Source organism: Marmota flaviventris, chromosome 17, assembly GCF_047511675.1.
Source record: "Marmota flaviventris isolate mMarFla1 chromosome 17, mMarFla1.hap1, whole genome shotgun sequence".
NCBI lineage: Eukaryota > Metazoa > Chordata > Mammalia > Rodentia > Sciuridae > Marmota > Marmota flaviventris.
Window position 1 is genome coordinate 12,610,410 of NC_092514.1, and position 17,200 is coordinate 12,627,609.

A 17,200-nucleotide genomic window follows, 5' to 3' on the forward strand; every position below is an offset into this window, starting at 1 on the left:
GATCATAAATTGATATTCATTGATTGTTATTTTTTTAAAATTTTTAGTTGTAGATGGGCACAATATCTTTATTTTATATTTATGTGGTGCTGAGGTTCAAACCCAGGGCTTTGCACATGCTAGGCGAGTGCTGTACCCCTGAGCCACAACCCCAGCCCTTCATTGATTCTTGATACTCACTTATTCTGGGTGACATGCTTCTTAGTCCAGTGTGCGATCTGTAACAGGATGCTGCAGATTGGGTAATCTGTAATTCACAAATTAATATGATTCACAGTTTCAGAGGCTGGGAAGGCCAAGATCATCTGGTGAGGCCCTTCTTGCTCTGTCATAACCTGGTAGAGGCATCACATGAGAGAGAGGTGAGAAAGCCCAACTTGCTTTCATAACACACTCACCCTCTGGATCCCTAATCCACTCCTGTGATAACATCAATCCATTCATGAGGACAGATCCCTGGTGACTAATCACCACCTAAATGTCCCACCTCTCAACCTTGGGGGATTAAGCTTCTAATACATGAAGTTTACCAATTACAATATGTAATAATCCATTCCGTCCTTCCCTGAGGTCGCGCAGGGCTGCGCAAAGTGTTGTCTAAAATCACACAACTTCAAAGAGGCTGAGTTGGGACCCAAGTCAGGCTGGCGGGCTTCAGAGCCATCCTTTTAACCACTAATTCCACAGGACGAAGCCTTACAAGGAATGGTGTAAATCCGCCTGAGAAAGCAATGGCCAAATCATTTCAGTTGGTGGAAATCTCTAGTACATTCTTACATATCAATGAAGCATCTGGCTTTTTTTTTTTTTTTTTTGACTTTTAAAGAGCGGCTATAAACAGACACGCATTTTTTTGCAGCAATTTCAGCTTTAATGAAACCAGCACAGGCAAGTGTTTTTCTGACATCCGCTTGCAACGTTATGAAGTTAGCTTTACTCTTTGCCACTAATTATATTAACTATTTTTAGGGCAAATTGTCAATGCACTATACTTATTCATGCTGCCTACGTTTCCAATTTGTTTTTCTTTAGCCATGACTATTTATACCTGAAGTGTTATGTTGTGTGTTTTGTTGTTTTTTGTTTTTTTTTTAAGAGACATTCTCATTATTATGTCAATGGTAAAGTTGGGGCTTGTGATTAAGTTATAAAACACACTGGGAGGGAAAAGATGACGTGTGGTTGCCATGGAGATATTATTGATAACTATTGGATTGCTTCTCAAATGGTGAATAAAACCCCACTTTAACATTTCAAATCACACAGTTGAAGAGGAGGGAGGAATTTGAGGTCACCTAAGTGTCTGTTGAGAAAAAAGCACGGGGTGTCAGACAAGCTTCATAACCATGTGACCCTGTGGCCAGTCTTGTAACCATTGTAAGCCTCAGTTTCCCCATCTATGATAAGGGGATACTAACATCCACCTTCCCTGGTGAATTAAATGAGATAGTGATTGTAACTTTGATTTTTGAAGATATTTTTATCGCATGGTAGTTTGGGTAATGACATTTGTGGGAGGCCAACCTTACACATGACTGAGTTACACTCCCTGGCTGGGTGCTGAGGCTGTCAGTCGCAGAAATGTGGCACCCTTCTTGGGTGCGAGGATCGGTGTCTCGTGCATGGTGTGTCTTGCTACAGCCCCATGGGTGAAGCTATGCTCACCTGTTCCTTTGTAATATAACCCCTTGCCCTGTTTAGGATAGAATCTTCCATGGAAGTGCCTTGTGTGTGTCCGCTTCTCTTACTGTGCCCTTGGGTGTGGCCTACCCAGGTGTCAGTCAACCTGCTGACAGTGGACATCATGAAGATACTCAGCCCTCTGAAACCTGACCCCTTGCCTCATTTTAATAGCTTCTCCTCAATAAAAGGGGTCAGCACGTGCTCTCTCTCTTCCTGTGGACCCTTAAGGTCAGAGGAGCCGTCACAGCGACCCCAAAGAAAAAGGTATTGTGTCTCTTGTGTGGTTATTTCGTGCAGCTCAGTTAGCCCAGTTTAACTGGAGTGACCCCTGGGCCTTTTAGTGGCGAGAACAGAAACCCGGCAGACTATCATTATTCTCCAGATGCCTCCAAGGGTGTATTCGAGCACATCTGGCCCTATTCCAGCAGGCATTTTTCTCTTCCATTCTCTACCAGGACTCTTGACTCTTCCCTTACATGAAGGGGAACAAGGATAGAAAGAAGGAAAAACCGTGAAGTCCCCTCCTTTTATTTGCTCTCTTTCTCTCTCTCTCTCTCTCTGGGTCACTTTGGGCAGCTCTGGCTATAGAAAGCTGTGCTGAGGCTCATAATGAAAGATCTCTACAGCATACCTCCAAAGTCCACTTCCCCTAAGATCTGTGTGTCCACATGCCCCTCCCACTGCACCTGAAAGTATCTACATCCATTCCCTCCTTGAAATCATCCATCTTGGATGTAAGTGCAGCTGTTCACCCTGCTTCCTGAATGTAAGGTTTCTTATCTCTCTTTCCTTCCATGATGGTGGATGAGGAAGGATGGGCTCCAATTGATAGCTTTCCTAGCTCAAGTCCTCATCATCCAACAATTTTTTTAATGCAGCCCCCATATATCATACTTGTTTGGAGAAGAATAAACCCAAACCTATCAGCTGTCCCCCTCTTGGGCTCAGGAGGGAGGCTTCTCATGCAAAGAAAACTTCTCAGGGTCAACCACATATGTGAAGCTAGAATTTAGTTGAGCCCCTGCCCTGTCTCTGGACTAAATAAGATTTTAGAGGGAGGGCAACTGGGACCTAGTGCTTAAGGAGCTGGCCCAAAGGTACTGACAGTATCTGAGGCAGCCTTTCTTCCAGGTTATATTTTTTTCCTTGGGATGAATACGTCTGCCTTGTATTGAAAGTCTGGACAGACTTCCTCAACTACATACACCCACAACCAGCAGGTCCAGGCGCATACTCAATGTTTACGGAGTTGAATTATTAGTGTCTCTCTCAGCAGCCATGAGGAACTTGGAAGGGACCACAATTTCTTTGCTTCTGCGTCCTTTGTTCTTTGCATGGGGGCAGGCACTGTAGGGTTCGGTCCCCAGGTTTCTGCTCCTCCTCTCGGAGATTTGCATGGTGTAGGCACTTAGGTTCTTCCTTTCTGGAATCTGTGTGAGCCCAGGCCTCACCTAGATGCTCCCCTAGGAGCTCTCCCTGCAGCTCCAATTGGTTCCTGGAGAGACCCACGGGCTAGGCCAAGCTGAGCCTTTATTTCTGGGCTTCCTGTGTTTTTGCTTTTGTGCCCACTTGGTCACATAGATAGGACTATAGGCCATTATGTCTGAAATGCATCTCCTATTCCCTAAATTATTCCTTCAATCATTCAGCTATTGAGTCACAAGCGCATCCAGGCCACCCCAGACCCGCCCACGCCGGCCTCCTAGCAACAGTCTGCCTCGCCCCCACCCCCCGTGCCTTTGCTCCGCCCCGTTTCCAGTGCGCACGCTCAGAGCCTCCCTACGAGCCCCGCCCTGGCCGGGTGCACAAGAGTGACGTAACAGTCCGCGACGCTCTTGGAAGGTCGATTCCTGGGGGGGGGGGGGGGGGTGGTGGTCCTACTGATTGTTACTCCCGCGCCGCTATGGCTTCCGCCGGCGTGGCCGCGGGGCGACAAGCCGAGGATGCGTTACCACCCCCGTCCGAGCCGCAGCTGCCTGAGACCAAGCCGCTGCCGCCTCCTCAGCCGCCGCCTCCGGTCGCTGCGCCCCAGACGCAGCCGTCGCCGGCCCCGCGGCCTCAGTCACCCGCGGGCGTGAAGGAGGAGAACTACTCCTTTTTGCCTTTGGTTCACAACATCATCAAATGGTAAGGGCCTAGGAGAGGACGAGCCCCCCGCACTCCCTCTTGCTTCCGGTCTCGCCGGTTCAGAGCTGCGAGAGGCCTGGGCGCGCTGGGGTGGCCTCTGTGTCCAGAGATGAGGAAACCGAGACCCCGGACCGGAAGCGGCCTTCGCTGAGACCACACACAGAGTTACTCCAGAGTTAGCGATGGGCTTAGAAAGAAGCCGACTTATTGACTCAGTGCACAGGCTCTGGGGTCCAGGTGCTCAAGTTTGCCCCTTTGCCATCTTGAGCAAGTTAAGCTCTCAGCCCTAGCACGGTTCATACAGGTTGCAGATCCCTTATCCGAAATGCTAGGGATCAGAAGTGTTTCCTACTTTGCATATTTTAAGGATGATGAAATGTTTGCATGTACCTCATGAGATATTTGCGGGGGATGGGACCCAAGTTCCCAAAAGTAATATATAAATATATATTATATATTAGTTAAAATAATATATAAGTATAAAAAAAGTATAAAAAGTAATTTTATACGTTTTTTTTTAGTTCACCTGTGTTTTGATTGCAACCTGCCACACGAATTCGAGTGTGGAATTTTCTGCTTGTGGCATCATGGAGGCAGCCAAGTTTTTGCATTTTGATGCATTTCGGATTTGGGGCTTTTGGATTCGAGAGGCTTACCCCTTACCCCATTTGGTTCCTGTTTTCAACATATACACATCATCTCACCCCAAATTCTATGAGTATACACAATAAAAGGGACCAACTTTTTAACTCCACAGGGCTCACCATTAGAAGGAAAGATATGAATGTGGATAACCTATAATTTTAAAAAAATGAGAGGAAGAGTGTCACAGGAAACATTATAGGAAAAAAAGACATATACCTTGCCCTAAATGATTAGATCCCTGTACTAACTTTGTTCTAATTTAGTACCAAAGGATGCGGTCATTATCCTTTGTTCTAATTTAGTACCAAAGGATGCCGTCATTATCTCTCTTGTCCCCCTGTTTGCCTAGGTTATTTTTTAAGTCATTCTTTTGCACTTCATTTTTTAAAAAAATATGTATTTTTAAATATTTTTTTTTAGTTGTTGATGAACCTTTATTTTATTTATTTGTATGTGGTGCTGAGAATCGAACTCAGTGCCTCACACATGCTAGGCAAGCACACTACCACTGACCCACAACCCCAGCCCTAAAAAATATGTATTTTTTTTAGTTGTAGGTGGACACAATACATTTATTTTGTTTTTATGTGATGCTGAGGATTGAACCCAGTTCCTCACACGTGCCAGGCGAGTGCTCCACTGCTGAGCCCTAGTCTAAAGACTTCACATACAGTCTTGTTGCCTAAGGATGGGGACATATTCAGAGGACATAACATGCACTTTGATATTTTACTGAAATGGAATTGCCTTTTGCCACCTGAAAATCTTGAGTGTTAATGCGCCAGCTTCTTTAAGGTTTAGGTAGCATGGATTTACTTGCTGTGATGGCCTGATGCTCTTCCACCAAACTGCAAAGCCTTTGTTCTCACATGCATCCTCACTTTATTTGGCTTCACTTGGAATGAAAATATCCATAGGGTAAAGCAGACTGTTCTGTTTTCATCAACATGTGGCAGTGAAGTAGCATTTCTCAGCAGCAGTGAGTTCAAAGCAGAGTACAGATGCAAACCCACCAGTCTCAGATCAGTGCTGTATTATCCAGCCAGAGACTATAGTGCATACCTGTCATCCCAGCTATTGAGGAGGCTGAGGCAGGAGGATTGCAAGTTCAAGGTCAGCCTTGACAACTTAATGAAACCCTATCTCAAAATATAAAGTACTGGGGATGTAGCTCAGTGGTAGAGTGCTTGGGTCCAACCCCAAAGAGGGGGGGAGGGGGGTTATCCAAATTAACCTAAATATACTGGTTAAGAGAAATATAGAAAAACAGAAGCACAAAAGCTATGCATTTACAGAGATAGCTCTTGGGCCCCCTAAGCATATGTGTGTGTGTGTGTGTATATATATATATATATATATATTTTTTTTTTTTTTCGAGACAGGGTCTTGCTAAGTTGCTCAGGGTCTCATTAAATTGCTGAGGCTGGCTTTGAACTTGCAGTTCTCCTGCCTCAGCCTCCCCAGTTGCTGGGATGACAGGCATATGCCACCACACCCAGCCCTAAGTATGTATTCTTGAGCTCAGGTAGAGCAGTTGAGTTGGACTGACATTAAAAAGGGAGCGGTAAAATATACTAGAGAGAGCAGATTTTGAAGTTAGATAGTCCTGGATTCAAGTCTGGGTGCTGACACTTGCTTGCCTGATCATCTTGGTAAATAATCTTCTCAGGCTATAATTTTTCTATCTTTAATATGTTAATAATGGATTTCAAACAGTGGATTCAAATTAATAGCTCTGTAATGTACTATGTGGGTAACTTTCAGCAGACAACTCCTCTGATCTCCTTTTTTGCCTGTGAAATAGGAACAGTAATACTTAAGTCATAGAATTGTTGTTGAAAGATATACTCAAGAGTGTACCTGGGAAAGATGGTGGGTTCGTCACATGTCGTTTTGTGTAAAAGGACAGTAAAGGGACTTTTTAAAAAAGCATAAAATCAAAAAGAGCAGGACAGGAGGTGATTGCCACAAAACAGATGGTTAAGGGCTAACTCACCTACAATTCTGAAGCAGCTGTCTTTGACCATGGCTTTCTCCCAGATCCCAGAAACTGACTGTGCCAGCAGTCTCTGGAAATTGGACATTAAGGAGGAGACTAAGGACAGGAGGGTTACTTAGGAGTCTAGAATATTCAGCCACTCCAAGCAGCCAAGAGACTACTTCCCATCTTGGCAGACAATTAAAGGATTGCTTTTCCCCAAGATTTATTCTCCAGAAGGAATAAGACAGGAGTACCTGGATTGAGAGGCATCTGGCATATTGAAGGGGTAGGGAGTAGCGAGCCATCCTGAAAATAGAGAAAGTTCACCCCCTCAATAGTAACACATCCCTACCCTTTTTCTCCAAACCTGGGTTTTAGCTTGGACAGACAAAGAGAATGAGGTTCCTGCTCTGAGATGTCTGACCAGCCCCAGTGAAAAGACATTAGAGAAGAAAAACACAGAAGAAAAGACTCTTTCTCCCACCAAAAAGCCAGATCAGTTCATTTGAAGAAAGAGACTGTCACTATGGGATGAAGCTAGGATTCAGTCTGGAAGCCTTTGGTGTGTTACATATTTGAGTTTATGGGCTAAATAGGGAAGGGGATGTGAATTGTGGTAAGGGCAGGGGAGCCAGGGCCAGGAGACCTCAGAAAGCCTGGAGGAGCCAGAGGCTTACAGAGGATGATGCCAGTGATAAGTCTGAAATGAGAGGGAGGAAGGGTGGCATAGGAATAGCGTGGAGGTGGGAAATGAAGCCAAGAAATAGCATGGACTCTTGGAGCTGATTCTCCAGTTTGGTGGCACTGAAAATAATCCAAGCTAGAAGGGAGTCAGGATGGAGAGCTGAAAAAGAGGGAGGAGCCAGGGTATACTATAGCACATCCTCTGTAGGAAGCAAGACTTTGTCCTATGAGGTTTGCTTGGAAGCCAGGTGGGACATGGGCCTGGCAGGCCTGGCCCCAGATGATGAGGGCTGGGACCAGACCTAGTCACCCAGGGTGGCTCTCCAAGGTCCTTCATCTCCTCTTTTTTCAAACTTCCCCAACAGTCCATTCTTGAGGGATAAATAAGGAAGTAAACAAAGTAGCAAATACAGCCTTTCCTGTTCTTATAAAGAATTCAGCTGATTATATCAGTCTTTTCTTTTAATTATTTCCTAAGTCACAGTTGCACAGTCAGAAGCACAGCCAGATATAACTGCTATGAATACTTAAGCTTCCTTCCAGGGATTATATGTGTTTGTCTTTTCAAATATGTACACAAATGGAGACCATGTGCCTTGTATTGTGCCTTTTCACTCATTAGTCTGCTGTGGGCGCCTTTCTGTACTGCACATAGAGATCTGCCTCATTAAGGCCACTGCAGAGAACTCCGTCTCACGGATGTACCATGACTTATGTAACTAGTCTGCATATGTGCTTTTAGGTGTTTTCTAATTTTTGCTGTTGCCAGCAGCTCTGGAGTAAGTAAGTGTCCTTTTGTTTCTCTACATTTATGGTGAGGTAAATCCTTAGCAGTGGAATTGCTAGAGCAGAGAAGGGCATATGTATTTTTTATTTTGATAGCTACTACTCGGTTTACAGTGCTATATCATTTAGCTTAACTCCTCCAAAGCTCAGTCCTGTAGACGGGCTGCTTCAATTAACTTAAAAATTCTTTTAACCAAAAGTGGCCCATAAATCTGCCACCCCAAAAGCATTAAAAAAAAAAATTAAAGTGGTAGATGGATTCCAAGAGTACATATAGATACGAGATGAAAGTGATCTTTCCCCTCGGCTCCACCCAGCTTCCTCCCTCTTCCCAAAACTCATACTAGTCCATCTTATGAACATGCCATCACTTGTTAACCTGTTCTTCCCTCAAGGACACTCGTTGTGCCTGGGCTTTTGTGTTGGCCTCCAGTACTGCAGTTGGCCTCTTTGTCATCCTGTTGATCCTCAGGAGTCTCTGCAGGGGAAAGTTCTAGCAATGGGATATACAAATTTAAAATTTGATCACTATTAGGAAATTCAGAAACATTGTGTCAGTTTGTGCTTCCAAACTGTACTTATGTCTTCTCCCACACCACTGCTGTCACCATCCAACTTTTAACTTTGGCTGATTTGACAGGTCAGAAATTATAGACTGATCTCTTTGTTAATTTAGAAAAAATCTTTTAATATGCAATTTTATGCATCATTTGTACTTTCCCCTCTTTTTGACTTTTGTACAGTAAGGAAGTGATGCCTTTGTCAAATATTACAAATAATCCCTCAAGTTGTTGCTTTTTTTTCCATCTTTGTTCACAATCTTTTTTTTTCTTGTGTTTTATTTCATTCAGTGTTGCGTAATTTCATGTAGTCAGAGTTGTTAAGCTTTTCCTTTCTGGCTTCTGATTTTGGCCTTCTTAGGCCTTAAGTCTGGGGATGTGGTTGGTGGTGGAGCTTGCCTGGCATGCATGAGATCCTGGGTCTGATCCTCAGCACCACAAAAAAAAAAAAAAAAAAGGAAAAAGATAAAAGGCCTTGACACTCTAAAATGATAAATATTAATTCCCTTTTCCTAAGACTTTTATGATTGTGGTATGTACTTTGGATTTTTGGTGCTTCTGGAACTTGTTTTGGTGGAGAGTAGGGGAGTCAGCTCGCCACTTCTTCCCACAGCCATTTAGTGGATATTCCTTATTGTGCCTGCTGGGGCTGCTGCCCTTATTATATATTGATTTCCCATATGTTTTCTGGTGTACTTCTCAACACTCTGTTCTCTAGTACCAAACTGTTTTAGTCCTAAAATCCTCATGGTACCTTTACTTCCCATTTAAGGTGTACTTGTCCCCCCCTTGTTCTTGCCTGGTTTCCCCTGCAACATCTCTTACCTTCCCAGCCCAGTTTCCTAGTAATGTATCTGAGATGGCAATGCTTTTGATTTTTGTGGACCATTTTTGTCTTGAACCTGCTCGCTTACTCTCAAACCTGTTGAGACCATTCATCAGCTAGACCTAATCTCATTTTTTAGATCTAATAATCACTTCTTAATTAATCTCTTTGTCTTTAAACTCTCTTCTCTAATTCATCCTGTGGATGCTATCAAGTTATCTAACTTGATAGCATGCACAGGAATTTTTCTCTACTCAAAATTCCCTAGGTCCTCCTCTTCATCCCAAATGGAGCCCAGACCTTTAGCCCTCCACTCAGGGATCCCAGCAGACCGCCTCACTTCTCGTGCCTGGACCACCCATTGCAAAACCCAGAACAGGGACTTTTCCGCTGCAACTGCCTTTAGGGGGATGAAGTCCTCGTGGGAATGCTGCATGTTCTTTAGGGGCTTTCTCAGAGGCCACCTCCTATGATTGGAGAACTCTGTAAGCCAGACCTCCACTGTACCCCTGGACCCTGCCTGGCTCCCAGAATCTCCGCCTGGGACCACCCTGCTTGGAGTGGGAACTCTTGTTCCTCCTGGCATCTTCCCATAGTTGAACGAACAACTGAAACTCTCTACATTTATTTTATTTTAAAAGAATAAGGAGCCAGAATCAGTGGCACATGCCAGTAATCCCAGCAATTCAGGAAGCTGAGGCAGGAGAGTCCCAACTTTGAAGCTAGCTTCAGCAATTTAGTGAGACCCTGTATCAAAATAAAAATTTAAAAAGGCTCTATCTCTCTAAGACAGTGCTAGAGTGCCCAAGTTCAGTCCCCAGTACTGAAAAATAGATAAAAAGAAAAGAATAATGCCTATAAGAAATATAAATACCAAGTCTTTTGAGACCTTTCTCTGTATATATAAAAGCTCTATAATAAAAGGAGATACATAGTAAAAGAAGCAAGAAATGAGATAAGTGAGACCAGGGAAAGATACAATGACTTTTCCTTTAAATTTACCAAATCTCATCTGAGTCTGGAACTATGTGTCCCAGCCTAGGAATTCTGAGTTGTGCTGGTCCTGCCTGCCTGCGGGTTCGGCCCACCCAGTTAGAGTAGTCTGTCTTTAGGGGTACTTTCACAACACGTTTTTAATAAAACATTTTCCTTTAAAATGTCTGAGGTTGCTAGGTGGGTACAGGGGAGCCACCCTTGACCCCACAGAGGGAATTCAAGTGATGGCACACCAAGCTGTCCCTCCCAGCTGACCAAGCTTTTGAAACAAGTCCTCTTGCAGTGGCAGGTCAGCGAGACCGCCTCCATGGGAACACGGTGTTATTGACCTGCCTCTTCCCACACAAGGTCTGTTTTGATCCTCCCGCCCTCCACACCAGCTGAGGCCTGCTCCAGGGCTGAGCCGTGGCCCCTCCATACTTCTGCAGAGGAGCAGGGCCCGCCCACACCAGCGAGGTCTGGGAGCAGCTCCTGCAGCCTGTGCTTCACACCCTTGTCCTTCAGCCCTGTCCCAGGGAAGAGGATGAGTGCCCAGATAGAAAGGGTTGGGTCCTGCTTGGAAGAGTCGCTTCCTGGCCAGCTTGAAGCCTCTTCACTCCTCTTCCACTTCATTTCTGTCCCTTTGATATCACTGACCCAGAAGACCGCAGGCCCCATGAAGTCAGCCTTCCTGGCCAGCGCTTACTTAGCACAGTGGGAGAAATGCTGGGGGCAAAGGGGAGGGGCAGTTCTAGGAAGAGTGGGAAGCCGAGCCTTGAGTCTTGAAGGCTAGAGGCACTTGTGGGTAGCAGTGGTGGCCCCCTCACAGTTCAAACTTGCCCAGCGGGTGTTTTCTGGGAGCTGAGGGCCAGCTGGAATTTTTAAGCAGCAGTGATCTATGCAGGTAGGTGAGGCAGAGGGCATGGAGGGGAGGACTCAGTGTCCAGGAAGGCAGTGACAGTGGACAGTCTGTAGGGTCTCTGGAAGGTAGAGTGGGGGGGACACAGACCAAGTCTGAGAGGACAGCCTTGAGTTCACCAGTGGCATGGGTGTGGCCCACTTTGGATGTTATGGGTTCCCAGACTCCAGGGAGAAGATCATCAATGACAACGGGAAGGAGGAAGCTAGAGGCAGGTAGGAGGGCTGGCGGGGAGGTGCTCTCCGCATCCACAGAGCTGGGTGTGGCTGTCAAGTCCAAGGGCATTTGGTAGAGCAGCTTTTTTTCCCCAAAAAAACTTCTTTTAGCAGCAAAACCTTTTGTTGTTACTCCCTGAAGAGAATGCAACATGAAGCAGGAGTGTGAGGCTCCAGGGCTGCTTGGGGGCTGGCCAAACTGGGGCAGAGGAACACAGCTGCTAGGGAAGGAACAGCCAGCCTTGCCAGGGTAGGAGGATGGTGTGCAGGGAGGGAGTGTACGTCATTACAGCTTTTCTGAGGGTTGTTTTGTTGTATTTTTTTCTTTGACATGGAGTCCAAGTTGCCCAGGCTGGTCTTGAACTTTCGATCCTCCGGGTCAGTCCCCCACCCTGAGTAGCGGGGATTACCGGTATACCACCTCACCCAGCTGAGAGGGCAGTTTGGTGATATTTGTCAAAAATCACAGAACTTTTGACCCAGATTTTTCACTGGTGGGAAATTATCTTACCAAAATACTTGCACAGTACATAAAGGTGTAGGTATAAAGTGCTCATTACCATTCTGATAAATTGCAGGCATTCCAAACACATCAGAATAAGCATCTTAAACATGGCCCACTTCAGAAATAATTTAGCTGTTTAATTTATATATGTTAATACAGAAAGATCTCCAAAGGTGCATTTTTAGGTTGGGGGGGGGGATTAGAACCAAGTATGGCTACATTTCTGTCAAAACACAGGAGAAGGGTATGCATGTATTTTTATACTGTGTTTTAAAGTGATCTGAAGTAGTATGCATTGCCTACCAACACGGGTTACCTCTGGGACCTGAGATTAAAGGGGTTTCCTTTTTCTAAGTCTTTGTGCCTATCACTTTTGAATTTTTTCTTTCAAGCACTTATTAATATTAAGAAGAAAATAAAAGTTTTGGAAGGATGAAGCTACCGAAGTTAGCGTGGTAGGAGGAGAGGCTGGAGCAGGGGAGAGCTGAGGACACTAGTCCACAGTAGAGCCACTGGGATAAGACAGGGACGCATACCTGAGGGTGATGGAGGTTTTGAAGGAGGATAGGAGAAACCAGGTCAGATGCCACTCAGAGGTCAAAAGAAGTGACCATCAAGTTTGAGAAGAGGTTGGCTTCAGTTGATCCCATGGGTTTCTTTTGCTACTAACTTGCCAGTGGACACACTATCCTGTTGTTGCTCTTTTGCATCTGTGCTATAAAAAAATCAAAGAACAAAGAAAATGAAGTTGTGATTCTTACAAGTGTCCACCTAAACCTGTGGTTTTTATGAATTTGGAGATACTTATCCAGATATCTCTGTGGCCTGCTGGAAGGACACTCGAGTACCACCTCAGCAGTAATATTTTTGTCCGCTCCTTTAAAAAGCATAGTAGGTGGGACCAAAGTGCCCCGACTTTGCCCTTGTTTGTGTGATTATTATCCTTCTTGACCTAGTCTCCCTCTCTCTTTTTTTTAACCTTCTAAAGTTGGATGATGACTAACATTGAGGACAAAGGCAGGCCCACTTAGAGCTTTCTGCTTTTATTCACTCAATATTTGGGCCTGCTCCTTTTCTTTGGGCCTGGGTATTTCACAGTCATTCTGGCTTGGCAGGTTCCCACTTGGTTCGAGCCAGTTCTCGAATAATAGCATGTGAATAGCGTGTTTTCCTCGCCCCAGGACTTGTGTGCTATTTACTGCACCAACTAGGGCAGGTGAGCAGCTCACAGAGGGGCCCTCTTTCAGCTCCGCTCCCCTCTAGGCAGCTTTTTCTGAAGACCTTCTCCTCTCCTAAAAGTTTACTGGATAAAGAATGGGAAACGCTGGAGATTTGGGGGTTTTCAGAAATAAGCATCTTAAACATGGCCCACTTCAGAATTTTTCTTTTGGGCCAGATTAGGCCCTAAAGCTTAGTTTTGCTTTAACAACTGGATTACCATAACTTTCTTCCACATTTTAATTTCATGAATTTTTAATTTGTTTTGTTTTTACTGTTTTGGAAAGTTTTATGTGATGTGAATCAGTTTTCTTAAAGCTGAATTTTAATTTCAAAATTTCCTTGGGACTTAAATTCGTAACAGTGTGTTAGCTCACATGCCATCCAAGTATAATGCTTTCAAGATTCCAGATGGTTTCTATCTGGATTGTGGATTTGAGCTGAGAGTTAAAAGATGTTCCCTGGCTGGGAGTATAGTTGAGTGGTAGAGTGCTTGCCTAGCTTGCAGGAGGCCCTGGATTCCATCCCCAGCACCACAGAAGAGTATTGCTCCCTGTTTGCTTCCTTCCAAACCATTTGCGGTCCTCGTGAGCTCCAGTTACCCCTCCCTAGCAGCTGAATTAAGGTCTACTGTTAATCGTATTTCTAAACTGAGGGCATCTAACGACAGCAAGAAACATTGGCTTGGCCACACATTCCCTAATAGAGATGACTGATTCTCTAAGTTTCACCTGAATTTAGACCTGTTGATAAATAATGAGCAGATCCTGGTGGCCGTCTGATTCGCAAGGTATGAGAAGTAGCTGGTGGATCTGCAGGAGAGATAGGTATTCTGTCTGCATTAGCAGAGAAATGATGAATAATAAACATGAATTAGCACCATCTGGGTTGAAATTCCCCACCAGGGATGAATGTTTATTAAAAAATACATGATCATTGACAGTTTCCCCCACGCGTCTGTGCCTTCCTTTTAGAGAACAGCTTATGGAATTGGTGTTTCGTTTTTAGTCTCAATTGCTTTTGCCAAAACTTATCCACTAACTTCTGGAAAATGCATAGGTGCCACTGGTGGGCCATTTCTCTGATATAAGTTGAGGGTTTTCATCCTTGTTTTGCTTTAATTTGGTAGTGACAGGAAAGGTGGGTCTCTGTGCAGCCAATAATAGCTGGGAGATGAAGCGAACGATCAGCCTTCAAAATGAGCTTGACCCTGAAGGCCAGGAGTTTGCATTGCTGTGATAGGAGAAAGCCTGAACCTGCTGAAAATTTCCAGTATTTGTAACTGATGTAAAATTTATGAATAGCTCTGTGGAAATTAGTCTTTATATTAACAGGTTCAAGTGAGCATCAAACCTTGGCTAACATTAGCTGTTGCTAGCTGCAAAGTCTCTGATTGGCTAGAAATGGCTCAAGTTAGACATGTGGTATATCAGCATTTTGGTTTGACATGAATCAGTTGATGGTTGGTAATGGTTTATTTGTTCAACATAAATTTATGAACTTATTTGCCAAGCAAGCATTTCAACAAATACTTGTTGAGAGTCTGTGGGGGTCCAGTGGTCAGGGATGGGGAGACAACTGTGGATGAGGCAGACGCAGTCCCTGCCCTCAGAGGGCTGGTGGTGGACTGAAGAGCAGGATTAAGCATTTGACTTTGGGAGTGTGCTGGACAAGGGGGTGTTGTAGGAGAGAACTGGTCCCTGCCTTCTGGGGTGCTCGGCCTCGTTGGGTCAACAGACACATCACACAAGTGTTCAAAAAAATATTGTAGGATGCAGCACAGGGAAGCCAGGTGTGGGTGTGAACTGTGAGTGCTAATGACTGTCTTCTGCCCTCCACAGCATGGACAAGGACAGCCCAGATGTCCACCAGGACCTGAATGCCCTCAAAACCAAGTTCCAGGAGATGCGGAAGCTCATCAGCACCATGCCGGGCATTCACCTGAGCCCTGAGCAGCAGCAGCAGCAGCTGCACAGCCTCCGGGAGCAGGTCAGGACCAAGAACGAGCTCCTGCAGAAGTACAAGAGCCTCTGCATGTTCGAGATCCCCAAGGAGTAGAGGCCGCCAGTGTCCAGGACCCAGAGGAAGGCAGGGGAGGCAGCCGGCTTCCTTGCCCACAGTTCCTCTGGACTCTAGCTCTGAGCCTGGCCTCACCAGCCGCAAGCTGTACATACCCATGTGGCTAAGGCATGCCGACGTGAGCGTCTGCCACTGGAAGCCAGAGGATTCCTGAGGCTGGGGGGAAGGGCTGCCCTGTACTGGGGAGGGGGCCATCTGCTGTGTGTCTGGGTCCCTCCCGCAGATCTGAAGAGCACAGTAGGAAAGGAGGCGGCTCTTCCTTGCTTCCTGCCCTCCCGCTCCTCCCACCTCTGATACAATCAGCATGTACCAGGTACATATTGTTCCTGTTAGCAGCCGTTTGGTGAAACATTTGCATAGAATTCACTGGACAAATTAGGCCTGTAATCATATGGCATGGGTTTAATATGATTAAAGAAGACTGTGAGAGAATGAGCCTTGTTCTGAAAGGCCAGAGGGTGGGTGGCTTTCTCTCCCCTCTCCAAAACAGTTTGGTTCCTTTTATGTTTGAGCCAGTGAGGGGGGGGGTGGGGGGGGTGTCCCCTCAGTGCCCCCCCACCGCCAGGCTGCCGCTGACTCCAGGCTCAGTCTTCCTTTCTGTTCGGCTCTTGCTGCCATTGTCTTCTATCACCTTCAGTTAGTGATGGAGAAGAGCCAACTTTCCACAGCCACAGTGCTTCCTCAGGGATGGAGAGGGCCGGACCTTGGCTTGCAGGCTCAAATAGAGTTTTAGATCCAAGAGCAGATCTCCCCATGATACCCATTGCCCCGGCTCAAACCATTATTTCCCCTCTGGGCTTCTCACCACAGACAGCCCTGTTGGCTATCCTGCAAACAAAAGGGTTCACAGTGCACTTTTTGTTGAGAAGGGGGCTCTCAGTGCCAGTTGGGATGTCCCCTCAGCCAGGTGTGACAAGGGAGTTCTGGATCGGTTCTGATGGGATGGGCGGGCTAGGTCTAGAAGTTACAAGGCCAAGTTCTAGTTCTTACATGTTTATAAACAGCCTTCACTCCCCCAGCTCCATGATTTTTTTCTGATGGGACACTATGTGTGCTCTCCCCTTCTCTGCAGTGGGTATGACAGCAGTTCTTCCCCTGACTCTTAAGAGTGAGGTGAGAAGTAACTGAATATCTAGAAATGGGCACATAATCTGCTGACCAGCTCAGGGGCTTAGCAGGTGCCCGTTGACTGGCCTCGTTGGCAGAAGTACTGGTTGGAGATGTTTTTAGCAGGGGTTCTAGTGGTGTCAGCCTGCAGCCACCTGTCAGAAGATGGCTGGGTTTCAAAGACAGGCTTTGGCCAGAAGAGTAGGCTCTGAGTTTAAGTGGGTGGCCACCTATTGGACCAGTTCTATCTTGGGACTGTTATTTAACTGAATCAGTTATTCTTAAAGTTTCAGAGTAGCAGGTGGGCCAATTTTAAGGCTCTAACCAAATACCATGAAACATGAAGCACGTAAAAATACAAGACCTTTAGGGCCTTTCTGGGAGTCTAAAATGGAGATGGTGCGTGTGGGGGGGATGAACTTCTCTGTTTTCCATGATTTGATTTGTGATATTTTTCCAATGTATGATTAAAAGTACTTATTGCTCTATTGCCGGGACACCCGGGTTTTTTGTGTTTACTTTTGCAGTGCTGGGGGGTCAAACCCAGGGGATCATGGTTTTTTATGCCCAGGAATTCATAGTGGGTGTATCTTGCATAGTTGAGAGGAAGGTATTCACTTTGCTGAGACAAAGACTAAAATGTGAACACCCTCTGCTCCTTGCCCCTCTCCTTGTAGTGCAGTTAAACAACATAAAAACAGTAATTGCTGGGCACAGTGGTACATGCCTGTAATCCCAGTTACTCTGGAGGCTGAGAGACAGATGGCCATCCAGGGCAACTTCGCAAGACCTATCTCAAGATAAATAAAAAAAAGATCTGGGGATGTAGCTCAGTGGTAAGGTACCCTGGTTTCAATCTCCGGTACCAAAAAAAAAAAAAAAGAAGAAGA

General features: G+C 45.6%; 1 protein-coding gene across 1 annotated transcript; it reads left to right on the forward strand.

Annotated features, from left to right (window-relative positions):
* The first annotated feature begins 3,559 nt into the window (after nucleotides 1–3,559).
* Med9 (mediator complex subunit 9) lies at nucleotides 3,560–16,807 on the forward strand. Its single transcript, XM_027921472.2, has 2 exons — nucleotides 3,560–3,810; nucleotides 14,966–16,807. The coding sequence occupies exons 1-2, from the start codon at nucleotides 3,587–3,589 to the stop codon at nucleotides 15,180–15,182; spliced, it is 441 nt and encodes a 146-aa protein (XP_027777273.1). The 5' UTR covers nucleotides 3,560–3,586; the 3' UTR covers nucleotides 15,183–16,807.
* The last annotated feature ends 393 nt before the right edge of the window (nucleotides 16,808–17,200 follow it).

Excerpts from the sequence above, each read along its gene's own strand:
- Med9 (XM_027921472.2), top strand. The coding sequence starts at position 3,587 with ATGGCTTCCGCCGGCGTGGCCGCGGGGCGACAAGCCGAGGATGCGTTA. Across the intron at positions 3,811-14,965 it reads GTTCACAACATCATCAAATG|CATGGACAAGGACAGCCCAG; the intron begins GTAAGGGCCTAG and ends TGCCCTCCACAG.